At 37.9% G+C, this 13,680-nt stretch overlaps 1 protein-coding gene across 3 annotated transcripts in view; it reads right to left on the reverse strand.

Annotated features, from left to right (window-relative positions):
• VGLL4 (vestigial like family member 4) overlaps positions 1-13,680 on the reverse strand; it is a 95,983-nt gene that overhangs the window by 23,226 nt on the left and 59,077 nt on the right. For all 3 annotated transcript variants that reach the window (XM_082322597.1, XM_082322598.1, XM_082322596.1), the window contains one exon: positions 3,355-3,544. In XM_082322597.1, coding sequence (XP_082178723.1) covers positions 3,355-3,544 — 190 coding nt within the window. The remainder of the gene's footprint in view (positions 1-3,354; positions 3,545-13,680) is intronic.

Raw genomic sequence — 13,680 nt, forward strand, 5'->3', positions numbered from 1 at the left:
TGGTACAGCTCTCCAGCCACTTTACCCATACATAAAGCGCCTGTAATTCTTCTATAAACCAAGTTCCTAATTACTCTTTTGTAAATCAAGGTGAATTTAGTGAAGTCATATGAAAACACAGGCATGTTGCAACTTGAGGCTTAAAATAAACTCGCTTCTCCTTTACAAAGCACCAGAAAATAAAGTATGGTACAAAAAATAAATACATTTTAATTCAGCAAGATTATACTTTAGCGAATGCATTTTAAGTAACACATTGGAGGGATATACAAGAAAGTGCAAAATGCAAATAAAGGAACTTCACATTACAATGCTGAGGTTTTAATTTGGGGTGGAAGTATTTGTTTTTCCCAAGTAAGGAGCTTATGGATGTATTTTCTATGACCACAAAAATACAGAAGCTGTATACAGTCCAGTGCGCTGCCGTAAGTAAGGCAGGGAGATTTACATAGTGGTTTTTAAAATGATTTTTCATCCTAAAGCTGAGAATTATCTCCTCTGAAAAACAGAGCCTTTGATAAATGGTTCTTTGCAGAGGAATTTCATTACATATTTGAGAAACACAGTAGGATTGCCAGGGCATTTGATTCACTCTACTCCAGAGCCGGCTGTACTCCAGTAGTTGTGTTTTTCCATGATGAAACTAAAAACATACCTGAGTACAACCCAAATAACCTAATCAAAGAAGATACATCAGGGAGTTACACCTCAGCAGGGAATACCTCAAAGCATTCTATTTCAGAAGAAAAGGCTGGCATCACTGGATTTCTAATAAAATATCCAAAGCATTTAAATGGATTCCTTCCTACTGAAGCACAGTGACTGCAACACTAGGGTGCCAGTACCTAACAGTTAACATCCAATTGGTAACAAAAGGTTCTACCATTTATAATGAACCACAGCACACAATTCTTGTCCTATTTAATTATGTTTCCAAACACAATATGCTGGTGTTAAAGAGGATACAACTGTTTCACAGTTCACCAACACGATCATAAAGACCCAAAGGTCTGAATAAGAGCAGCTTATGGTTATAAAGAATTCTCTCTTCCAAGCACTGACTTCCAAATGAAAAAGATCTGCCCACCTGGACATTTAGAATAACTGAAGACGTTCATCCAGAGGAATATGGATTTAAACACCGCTATGTGGCAAAGATGTACAGTCTGTAGCCCTAATATTGACTGGGGCAGCTATGCCTGGGAACAGTTTTTGTGACACCAACTCTTTTGTCCCAAGCTTTCAGGGGACTTTGTCCTGAAAAGTTCAGAATACATAGATACTAAACCTCATCTTTATAGTCCAAATCACAAAAATATCTTTGCTGTCACCAAAGATATTGTGCCGTCTAGTCTCCGCATTTCGCTCCACATCTCTTATGGATTTGGTTTTCTAAACTGGATGTTGTCAAACTTGCACTTCTAGAACCTCCCAGTCACTACAGTGTGACTGCCATTATTGTGTTCCATTAAATATTTCTTTCCCCAAATCTACTGTCCTTTCTTCAGTGCGAACAAGTCAAGCTTCTACAACACACCTCCCATCTCCAAACAGGATTTTTAGGACAGTTTCACAAAGTTTGAGTAATCCGTTTCTATTGTTAAACCAGAATGTCATCATCCAAAAAAAGAGGGAAAACATGAAACACATTCAGAAAAATGACTTCATTGGTGGTGGTGGCAGGGAAATGGGAATAAAATTCAGAGAAAGTTTGTGAACTTTTTTGATATGTCTGAAATATATAGATATTCAGCTATTTCAGACATATCACAAAAGTTTGTGGTTTTGTAATATTCAGTTGAAACTGTATTTTCACATGGCCAGATCAAACTTACAAAATAAAGTAGAAAAAAGGTGGCCTAGTGTAGATTATAATTCATCTGCAGTAGATGGTTTCATTGACATAGATTAAGTCCCATCACATGAACACTAGGCAGACAACCAATGCGTTTTATTATTAGAAGATGCACATTTCATATATAAAACCACAGAAAGAATCTATTGAGTAAAAACATACCATACTGGATGAGTAAAAGTGTACTGTACTGGAAAAGATCAGATAGCTTTAAAATATATCTAAGGGATCACATGGAATAACTGCCTGTATCTTTTAGTTTTGAGCCTTGGTTGCACACGAGTCTCTTGGTTCAGACTTCATTATTTTTATGGCCTGCACTGTATAAAGTATGATAATGTACGTAACTGCCAGCTGTGTTTTATTTCATCACTAGCAAATGAGTTTTTAAAAAAATCACACCTTTTCCCACAGAGTTACATAATAATTCAAAAATGCCATAAATTTCTTCAGTTGTGTCATGTATGTATGCCACAGAAACACAGCATATGGTTCTTTCCAATAGCAGCATTCTCGGCTCCAAAGAAAGGCTATAAATAGTTAAGTTTTTAGGAGAAAGAACAAGGTATGTTGTAAATGAGAAGTCTCCCTCTGCTTGTGAGCTTTTATTGTTTTGCATTACTTCAGTGCTGGATTCCTGATTTGTAACAAATTCCAAGACTGCAGACTACAGGCCCAGCCTCTGACTAACACTATGGTGATTTATTTGAGGATAAATACCTCTGTCCGCATCTTATGACTGAACACAACAGTCCACAGCAGCATGGAATGCGAGGAATGCAGAGGCTGCAGGAGCTGAGGCAGCAGGGAAAGGCGCGCAGCTATCGGGCTGCCCTGGACTGCTGAACCGCTCCGATCACTTCCTCCAGTCAAGAATGAAAGGAATTCTCTAAGCCTGTACTCCATGCCAACCAGACCTGCATTCCCAGGAATGAGAACACAGCAAGAATGGCATCTGATGATTACCCAACACATCAGCACCTTACCTGTATGAAAAATTCCACATCTGACTGTCAAAGCTGCGGTGCAATCATTTAAGTAATGTTTAGCAACAACTGCAGCTTGCCCAGTTGTCAAGGCAGACTACAGAGCAGCTGGCTCACAATCTCCTGGCCTCAGAAAAATGCAAAGCACTTCTGTTTCCCCTCCTTCTGCTTCCCCACCCCCATCAGCAGGGAGTACAGAGCGCTCAGAATCAGGGGAAGTGAGAGGAGCAAAGAACAAATGAACAATACTTTAGAAATTGCAAGGTGAACACGTATGTTTTACTATAAATAGTGAAGTTGGGCTAATTCCTGTTACTTCATGCTGTATGAAAACAAAAGAAAACAAGAAGTCATCCATCTAATCACACCAGCCTTTGTGAGATCTTCTGTGCAAACTGGAACAAAGGAAAAATCTAGCACAAAGCTTTAGACACGGTATAATTTTAGCAGACACAAAAATGAAGAGGATAGCATTAAATTCTATGAACCAGAGGTAACAGAATAGACACTTACAGATGCGGATTGAACATGCGACTCATTTTAGAAACATGGTCATTTTCACAGTCTAGCTCATCATCCCCTTGGTCCATGCTGAGCTTTCTCTTGTTGGGACTGATAGGAGGAGGGCCTGTTCGATGGTTGGTTAGAGCAGAGGATACTGGAAGAGACTGCATTCTGGGCTCACCTCTTAGAGCTGCTTCACCTACAGGAAGAAGACAAGTGAGAATGAACACGACAGGGAAAAGAGAGGTAAAACAGCATGCTTTTGAAAATGTTCTTGCAGAAAAATTTCCCAAACAGATATCAGGTCTGCATAGGCACATTTAACATAGTTGTAAGATAAATAAGGCATCATAAACCATACTTTAGTGCTTCATGCTGGAATAAACAGTTGAAAAAAGGTAGTATGAGAAGGGTCAACTCACCCCAGATGATCTGAAAGGTTGAGCTAACATATCTTTCCAACAGCATTTTTATTCAGAAGCATTACTTCTTACAAGCTGCTGTTCCAACCCTAAACTTTCACTACTTCATTCTGCAAAGCATGACTATTCGCAATGAAATACGCTTTGTTCCTTTTCTTATGGTTGTGGTTATAAATTCCAGGGCTACAGTTCACATTTATGCCAAATATTCAAGATCTAAAACTGAATAAACGTTCAAATTTTCAAATTATTCCTTTTCTAAAAAGCTGTCCAAAACAAGCTTGTCTGGTATATAACTATGCAAGGTAAAAATTAGGGAAAAAATTGGAACTTGCTGATGCAAGTGTAAGTTTGTCCTTAAATGTCCTTCTCTATACTTTTAAACTGTGTTTGGAGCAATGAACAAAAGAGCACATATCTTCAGCACAAGAATCACAAAATTTCCATTTTAAGAAAGCTAATTTTCAACTAGGCAGACTGGTGATAGAGTACTGAGTAGATAATAAATTTTACATAATCTAACACTTATCAGAAAATGCCATTCACAGCATGTGGGAGCTGTGTATAAATAATTCCAGAAATGATACAATTAGCTTGTGCATAAACACATTCACATATTGTTACTAAGCATGCATTAAAGTGTGACCACAGTACTTTTACCATTTCAATTAAATGTCTCGCTAAATGTATAGCCTAAAGCACAGTGCTGCATTTCACCAGCAGTTATGGACTTTACTGGAACTCACATCCTTAAAGCCACAGGTCATATTTAGACTTCATAGGGATTTACAGATGTTAAAAAATGCTTCTGGGGCTTCATAAGGGGCTTGGAGAGGAGCTAAATTAACCAGGGTTAGCTATTCTGGTAATATCCCTGAAATAGCCACTTTTGCTAGAGTTTAAAATTTGTATTTTTCCTACACTGCCAGAAGCATTTTGTTTTCTACATGGCCATCATTTCCAGAACTAAAATTAGGATGAAGTTAACCCCATCTACAGCCCTGAGGTACCTGACAATGGAAATCTTTGTGTGCCACCACACATTTTCACATCATCGCCGAGGCAGATGATTTATAAAATGTTGCCCTAAATCCACACACGACAAATACTATTTTGTTGGAAAAAGAACGAGTGGGGAGAAAACCTCCTGAATGTTTACCAGTAAAAATAAGCATTTTGCCAATTTAGTCAGCGTAATATAAACTAGCAAATATACACTGACCTATAATATACCACAAGTCATGATTTCTATTAAAGACTCTGGCACCAAATCTAAATAGGAACTTTCCATCTCAGCTCTAAATAGTAAAAACTGTGCTCTACTGCAAATGCTCTCAGACAGACATCCAGACCCCCTCCCGTTCGAAACAACAAAAGTGTTAATTGGGAAGCCCCCCACAACCACTCTAATGTCACAAGAGAAGCTTTTATTTATCAAGACGACCTCTCATATGAAATAATCTCCTATCCGTAAAATTTCTGCATTTTTTTCCTTCAGCCTTTATATTTTGCCAGTAGAAACCCCCACCTACATAGTGTTCATATTCTAAACTTTAGAAGTAAACCACATCACACCAGTTTCTCTCAGTGAGGAATCTCCCTTTTTTTCCTATCTTTGAAAACAATAAGTTAATACCAATGTCAAAAGAGAACACTTTCATCAACTAAGGTTTGTGATACTTTCATCCCACCCATATGCAATCGCTCTTCCCTTGCAGTATCTCAGATCACTTCTGAAGACTCAAAACTCCATTACAGGAATTACAAATTCCATGTAGGCACCTAACTCCTACTGACTACTTCTGAGCAACTCCTGACAGGAACACAGGCAATTTAAATATCCATGTAAAGCTAACTCTGGTGTTTACAAAAGACAAAAGTCTCTAGACATTGTCCAATTTAGTAAGTTAGGAACTTTTCCTTTTTCCCAAACAGCAGCTGGGAGCCTGATACTATACAATTACCTCAATGGGTTTTTTCCTCAAAAAAAAAAAGCTATAAAAATTAATCTTACTGAATGTAGGGTAACAGGAGCATTTATGTATTAACATCCAGATTGAGGGGAAAATCTGGTAAAAATGCTATTGCTATCTTATGCTGGAATTAAAGAAACCCATTTTAAAGAAATTTTAGCAAAGAAAGGAATGGCTTCTAATTAAAGCCTGTCAAATTTGGTAATGCATTTTCCTCATCATAAAGTAACATGGTAATTATGCAGGGGACACCAAGGCCTTCGGATACCTTCTAGTATGTTTATCTGCAGCACCACAGAGCCATTTGGCCAAAATTAATCAAATTAACAAAACTTCAAACAGGTGGCAGCAGTGAGCAAGTAGGAGGAGCAAGAGCTCTTACAGGACAGGTTGGAAGACATTGAGCACCTCCTCATGAGAAGATACAAGTGGCCAGTGCTCAGCATCTTGTATAGCCCATCCTGCAGACACAAGGCAAGCAGAGAACAATACCAAACAAAAGAGTCCAGCTAACAGAGTAAGATCAAGAGGAAAAATAACCCCACATTGTTTATGGTATAAATTGCATATTCATACACTGTATTTGTACTGCATCGTGCATTCTCATGTGGCCCGTAAGTTTGATTAGGGCTAAAACTGCTTTTTATTTAAATAAAAAGGCGACGTCTTGCCCCACTCCTTTTCTCCTTACCAAACTTGAATTTAAACCAGAGAGGGAGAAACCACAGCAGAGTCTACCACACAAAATGCTGTCTTACTGACTACATTTGTCTCCCCCAACTGACCACACTCCATGGTAACCAGACTAGCATCATACAACTGGCAAGACAACACTCTGATAAAACAACTGTGTTTTATAAAATTCCCCAAGTCCAAACTCCAAGTCTTCAAAATTCATTACTGTGACAGCTTGTGTCTGCACTGCAACTGAAAGCAGAGATAGCAAACACATTTATTGTGCCTCTCATAATACTTCTCTTTGTTTCAGTAAGCAGCTGGTGTAAGGCACTCCAGATCTGCTGCTTTCAGATAGTTCTACTTACAACTATTCATACTAGTCTCTTTTTCTTTTTTCTTTTTTTATTAAAACTGTTAGGCAACATGATAAAGCACAGACAAGCTAAACAGAGATAACAACGTGACGTAGTGTCTGCCTATACAGCAGTACTGCAGTAGAGCACTCAGTTGACAGAAGTCCATGCAGTCAGCAAGAATGTTCTTTATTTTAACCACTTATGAGCCTAAACTAAAAGTGATTCAAATTAACACATGCAAACTAAATGTTTGTAAAACCAGTATGGCTCTTTTCAGACATATACACCACCAGGATAGTCCTCTGTAAACAGTGGATCTTCAACACTGTTTGCATTTCTCTTGCAGTTCAGTCAGCAGTATCTGCGTCCCTACTGAAATGTCCATGCAATACAAACATCACAACAGCAAAAGTCATGTTTTTACAAGTGTGGATTTGATAGCAAGACAGCAGAGAAGTCTTAAAATATGTCTGAGAACTCCAGGAGTTACCAAAGACTGGGAAAAAAAAAAAAATATACACTATTTTGGCAGCTAGCTTCCTTCCTCTCTGACCTAGCAACTCAGTATGGGCTGCACTGAGACATGGCTGCCATATCTTATTCCCCCTCCCAATTTCCTCTCTCTCGCTGGCTACTATTAATACATAAAATCTGAGCATTAATTACAATCCAGAAATGAAAGGCTTCGTCTTTCCAACTGAAGACTGGCATGATACAGACCTTAAGACAGATTGAAATAAAACTCCTTGAAAGAAAATTCCAGCACTGCCCTTGCCCATTTTACTTCTCTGTTCTGCATCTGACAAATGGATTTGTTCACAAGAGTAAATTCCTGACACATTTATTAACTTCGGGAGAAAAAAAAATACCATTGGTTGTGGCATCTGTCAACAGGGTCCTTACCTTTAAATTCTTGGATTGGATTACCATGACCTCAGGCCACTCTATCAATTAATAAAATCATGGGCATGGGAGTTTAACAGACTTTAATTAACGTGCATTACACCTTTGATTACCTTTTCCAATACCTCCATGCAGACAAACTCTCATTAGTAAAAGGAGTTGCCTCATATTCTTAGGGTCAGACATTCCCAGGAATCAATAGTACATGAAGATCTTCAAGGGCAGTTTTCTCTGCTGATCCAAGATCAAAATTTAGCCCTCATGACATATGAAACATTTTTGCTGAAAAGCCAAGACATTCACAAAGGCTATATATATGTTAAAAAGGATATTATAACATGAAATTTGTTTTATTTTCTATTCCTATATTCTAACAATCATGAGATTAAATTGCAAATAGAGTGGAATGAATTTATAAACTATTGCATGTTTTCTTCCACTATCTCAAACACAGAAGTCAGTCTGTGCCAACATAAATTGGGATAAATGGCATAAAAATTCCAATTCACAGACAAAAATCACATTATTTGAGATATCAAATACCAAGCAGGGAAGTCATTGCAAATTACTCAATTCAACAAGTCATAAAAACAAGTTATCAAAACAAAAGAAACACAATACAGTACTGCAGAATTAAATCTGCAGATGTTGTCAGCTTCCTAGTCTAGGTATTTCTTCATAGCATACTATACATTGTAAGAGAACTGATATCCTTGAAATTGTGAAATTCCCCAGAAATTAAATCTGTGTAAAATAGTTAGACTACAGACAATCTTAAAAGTGTGTAATTTAGGGCAGATTTACTTCACTTGCTTGACCGAAGAAAATGAATTAATCTATCCAGACTCCTCAGTAGTAAATCTTTGGTTCATGAAAAAAGATATCCTAAGAAGCAGTCACAAATTATGTTTATTTACATAATTGCTGAATATTTCTATAACCCCCACTCAAACAAACAAAAAAATCCCTTATGTAAAAATATCATTTTGTACCACGACTTTATTTCTGGATTGCAGTTTCTATAAAAGATATGATTTAAGCTGAGCTTAAATAAGATTTAATTCTGGGAAATAGTCTGCCAAACGTTATAAGCAAAGTCAGAGTAGCCTGTATTTCCTTTGTAGCATATAGAACAGGCCTACCTGGGGAGCATAATAAAACAGCAAACTACAGGAACAACAAAAATTAAGTATTGATGAGAACAGCCTAATCATAAAACGCTGCTGTGAAATTAGATCTTGGAAATATTTTTTATTATAATTGATAGATTTCTTTCAGCAGCCAACTTACTGATTCACTTGTCTGACACATATTTTACTGACTTTCTTGTAATATGACAAAAAGCTAATTTAGTCGAAACCAGAGAGTCACATACACATGTACAGAAAAATTGGCAAAAGCCTGCTCTCATCCGTTCACAAAACATATGAAAAGCACTTACTCCTGGAACCAAGCTCTGGCTACCACTGTGCAGAGATATGCATGCCAGAAAACCCATGGCCAAAAACAAAATACAGTGATTAAATTGACTATTCTGCTCTGGCTCCTCCATCTAACCATGCCTGCCAATGAGGGACACATTATGCTTGATATTGCAAGCAAGAACATAAAACAGTGACCTCTGCATTCGATCATCTCCACCCACTTTTTACTTCTCTTTCATTCAAAAGACTGCACAAAGAAAAGAATTTAGGTACAGTCATATCGCTTGCCGAGTGCAGGCATGCTTGCTTGAGGTTCCTTTCAAAAAACACATATTGTTAATCAGAGCTGAGTAGCACAGGCTAAAACAGATTTCAACTTAATAGGTCTTGAAAATGCTGTATTATATACAAAACACTAAATTGCGACAGGCAGAAAATGGCAAAATTGCCTCCCCAAACCTAACCGTATTTGCTCTTTCAAATGTACTGTGAAAAACTGACTACATCATCTTATACTCTCTCTCATCACATTGTAAAACCATAGCTGTACAAAATAGCATATGCACAATCTCTGTACATAAATTGACTTATATGGATAACTGTTGCAGTTCTACAAACTACTTCATAAACACAGGAGAAGTAAAAAGTCTCTGCTGACCACTTAAACTACGACTGAAATAAATTCTCTTCACTCTGCTAACCAGGTACCAACTGCAAGGGTCCCCTCTTAATACATTTTTGGTGTTGAGTAAAAAAAAGATTAACTGAAAAAAGGATCTTGGTAAGTATGCAAGAAATTGATGGCAAGGAAAGAAGAAGGGCAGCAGATATGCCACAAAGAAAGCAGGATGGAATAAATTTTAACGCTCCAGTCTGCCAGAGCTCCTTAATATTTCCTCTGATAAATTTCAATTTTCACACCTCAACAGTCGCGACTGTGCGGCTGTGTTCAGTTCCACCCCAACAATAAACTCAGGCTTAGGTCTAATTGTAGAGCACGAGACTACTTCATAAATTTGCAGATCTCCCTTTAAGATAATGTCCCCTTTAGCTAACTCTTTCAGCACCTGTCTGAGCTGAAAGTCTAAAAAAATGTTCCTTTCTTCTGCTTAGAGTACCTGTACTCATGTAAACTATGGCTAAAAAAGGATTCCAATTACTTGCCAGACAAGATTTAAATGCAATCAATGCTAAACTACACTAATCTCTAGATAAATAGCACCAGGAATGTCTACAATACTTGTTAACATCAATGTCAAAAAAGGATTTCTCTCAGTTCGAGACTGAGGATGGGTTTTTTGCTCAGGAAGCAAGGTTGCTCCCAAAGAACACTCCTTTCCAAGACTTTTGGCCAGATCTCCCAGGAAAAACCTATATCAAACATTTAAAGTCAGTTAAGAGGGCCTAAAAATTAACACAAGTCATTGTTTTATTTTTGCTCAATGCATTACAGAGGCTCATAAAAAAGGCAAGCTGCTGAGCTAAGCAGAGCTACCAAGTACGACCAAGCACAGAAAGCAGCACGTGCCTTAATCTGGCACTGTACTTGGGCCACCCAGCCCTGCCGAATAATACAGGGTTTGGTACGCCAGCAGGATCTAAAGTAATTACAAAGCAGTGGACTGTCCTACACAGATACATCGGCACTCTCTGGCTAGCCTTGTCCTGTGACTGTACACGGTCAGATGCACACAATCCTTGCTCAGGTAAAAGCCAGGACAGTCAATATACTGGTACATAAAGGAAACTGTCCAAAGAGCACAAACAGCCCTGTGTTAGATACTTCAAAACTGACAATAATACCTTGCTGAATAAGCTGACGAAGGTACAACTGCTAAACTCCTCAGACTAATTGTACTTCCTACGTAGAACGCTGCAGATTACTTTTATTTGGTGCAGAAAAGCGTGACCCAACAAGGGCATCCCAAACAAGGGAGGGGATAAAAGAGAAAGGAAGATAAAGGGAGGAGCATCATTTACATTTTCTGCAGAAAACAGTAAATTTCACGTTCTTGTATTTCCTTAAGAAAACATGACATCAGTATTTACTGGTCAGCAAAAGATATATTACTCATTTAATTCCCTGGCAAAACATACTGCATTGTAAGTACTGTAAGTAGTTCTGCTGTATCACTATGCAACACTTCATGTATAGCAATACTGAAATTTGTTTGTTTAAGTTTCTCCTATGCTAGATAATGTTTTCTTGTCCGTGCAGTTGACATCTCTAAAGATTCTAGGTTAGTGTCTGTGGGCTAGACCCATGAAGAGAGGTGAAGTTTCACCAGTCCTGGTGCCTCAAGATAAGACGCTCGTTTTCACCTTGCAACCTGGCTGGAATGCTTATGGGACATATACACTCGAGAAAATGGGAAACGAAGACCAAGCGGGTTAGAGTAATTCCTAATATAGAAAATAATTCCAGAATATGTAATTAAAACTACCACCATGCCAAGTTTAAATAATAAACATATCATCAAAATTCAGCTTCCTTTAATTGATTTGCAAAACTATTATGCAGCATTCTCTCACATTTCTGATAAGCAGATTTTAAAGGTTGCCAGATAAAAAGATTTACTTTTATCGGCGTGGTAATGTGAATTTATTAAAAATGTAAAAACACTATCAATAAAAAGCTGTGAATGAAATATAACCGTAAGTCAACGTGTTGAAGACGACGCTTTCCAAAACGATGGTGGTTTCCAGATCTAGGTGTTCTTTCCTTTGTCACCCAGCTAAATGACTTACTGTGTTACATGAAAGACGGGAAAGCTGAACTGATCAAAGACTAGCCTGTCTTTTAGCAGAAACTATCAAAGCTAGAAGACCTGCCATCTATTTCAAAAGTAAATCAAAGTCACAGCAAGGTCACAACAGAAAAAATTGTTAGATTGGATGCTTAAGCAGTATTTCAACATACTAAATGATATCGTGTAACTATGTATTTTCATGCAATGGCAGAGAGAGACAAATAGGAAATTCAATTTGTGAAGTCTCAAATTTGAATAATACCTCCTAAGTAGACAGACATCATTTTCTACCCTCACTTTGGTTTTTTTTAGATACTGTTTCTGTTAGCGGACAGCAATGTAGATACTCAGCTCTGAAACAACACCTTCTGCTCTAATGGCTGATACTTCATGGATATGATTCTGTGATATAAATTAAACTCTAGACTGTTGCACTGGGTAATCAATGCCCCTTGTGGATATGAGCACAGTCAGCATGTTCTAAGACAACAATACTTAAAACATTAATTTTGAAATGTTTAAATGGGGTCATATTTAAATTAAATCCAACAAACTGTGCACGGTTTCTTTCATAAGCAAAAGGTGCTAGGCAAAGGTAAAAAAAATTATATTCCACTTATTTAAATTGAAGCCTATTTTTAGACATACTGCCAGCTTTTATTGCAGTTTTCTATAAACATGCCCCGAACACCTTTTTTCACATTATTCTCCTTTGCTACATGTGGAAAAATTCAGAGCACCAATAAAAACGAGCTTTCTAAAAGAGCCGCGAAATCTGATATTGCACTTTCAAGCAATGTTTCTTTTATTCCCATTTTATTTTTCCCCAAATTCCCCACCTGGAAGGTAGAAGGCCCTTGAGAGAGGATATAAATGCTGTATTTTTAAAATACAAACGCAAAAGCAAATATATTCAAAATGTTAGTAAGAGATATGCACACATGGGTAGCTCCCTTTGGAATGGATTTGGAAAAAAGTAGGGTCACTGTTTAACCACTGTACTGTGTGCAAGTCCTGCAAAGCTTAGTGCTAAGTTTCCTGATTGGATTCCTATTAGTAGCATACAAGAGACCCCAAAATGGTAAGTTAAAAAAAAAAAAAAAAAAAAGCCATAAAAAGCAAAGATGTCTTGGCTGCTGTGTTTTCCCCATGTGGCATGTGGCCAAGCAGTCAAACACCCAACACTGCTGCCACAGGGCAGGAGGAGATGGGATTGGAGGCAAGCCTTCATCATCACATGCACGTGGACACACAACTAGGAGCTGCTGCCACCTTCATGGTCACCAACATGATAATCTCTTCCTAAACTGAGGTGAAATGAACAAATTACATTTGGCCTAATGAACACAGGAAAAACTGATTTCAGTTTTGGTTTTCTGCTAGCTGATTGCAGCCTGTCTGAAATGGACTCGTGTATTTAAGGAACACAGAGCCCCTTCAACCAAGCTGGGCAGAATATTGAAGACTTTAATCCACAAAGCGTCAGAACAATTCCAACCCATCTCCCACAAAGAATCCATTGTAAAGAACAAAATCCCTTTGTCCTTCAAAATGGGCTCCAAAATCCCTTCTACAGAGGGAAAGCAAGAGAGCAACGACAACTGTGCAGGGCAGTCAAGCACTCTGAATCCAACAGCAAACTACATCACCCATTCAGATGAAAACAAGATAGTCTTTTCATCATGCTATTTACATAGAAAATGAGGAGGACGTGTCAGCTTGCCAATTCCTTACATGCAGGGTTTTACTGTAACTGACGGCAGTAGGCTGAGATATGACCCAGCCAGTAGAAGAGAATGAATTCGAGCTCATCATAAGCACTACAAGGT

Source organism: Platalea leucorodia (assembly GCF_965183815.1).
Source record: "Platalea leucorodia genome assembly, chromosome: 9".
NCBI lineage: Eukaryota > Metazoa > Chordata > Aves > Pelecaniformes > Threskiornithidae > Platalea > Platalea leucorodia.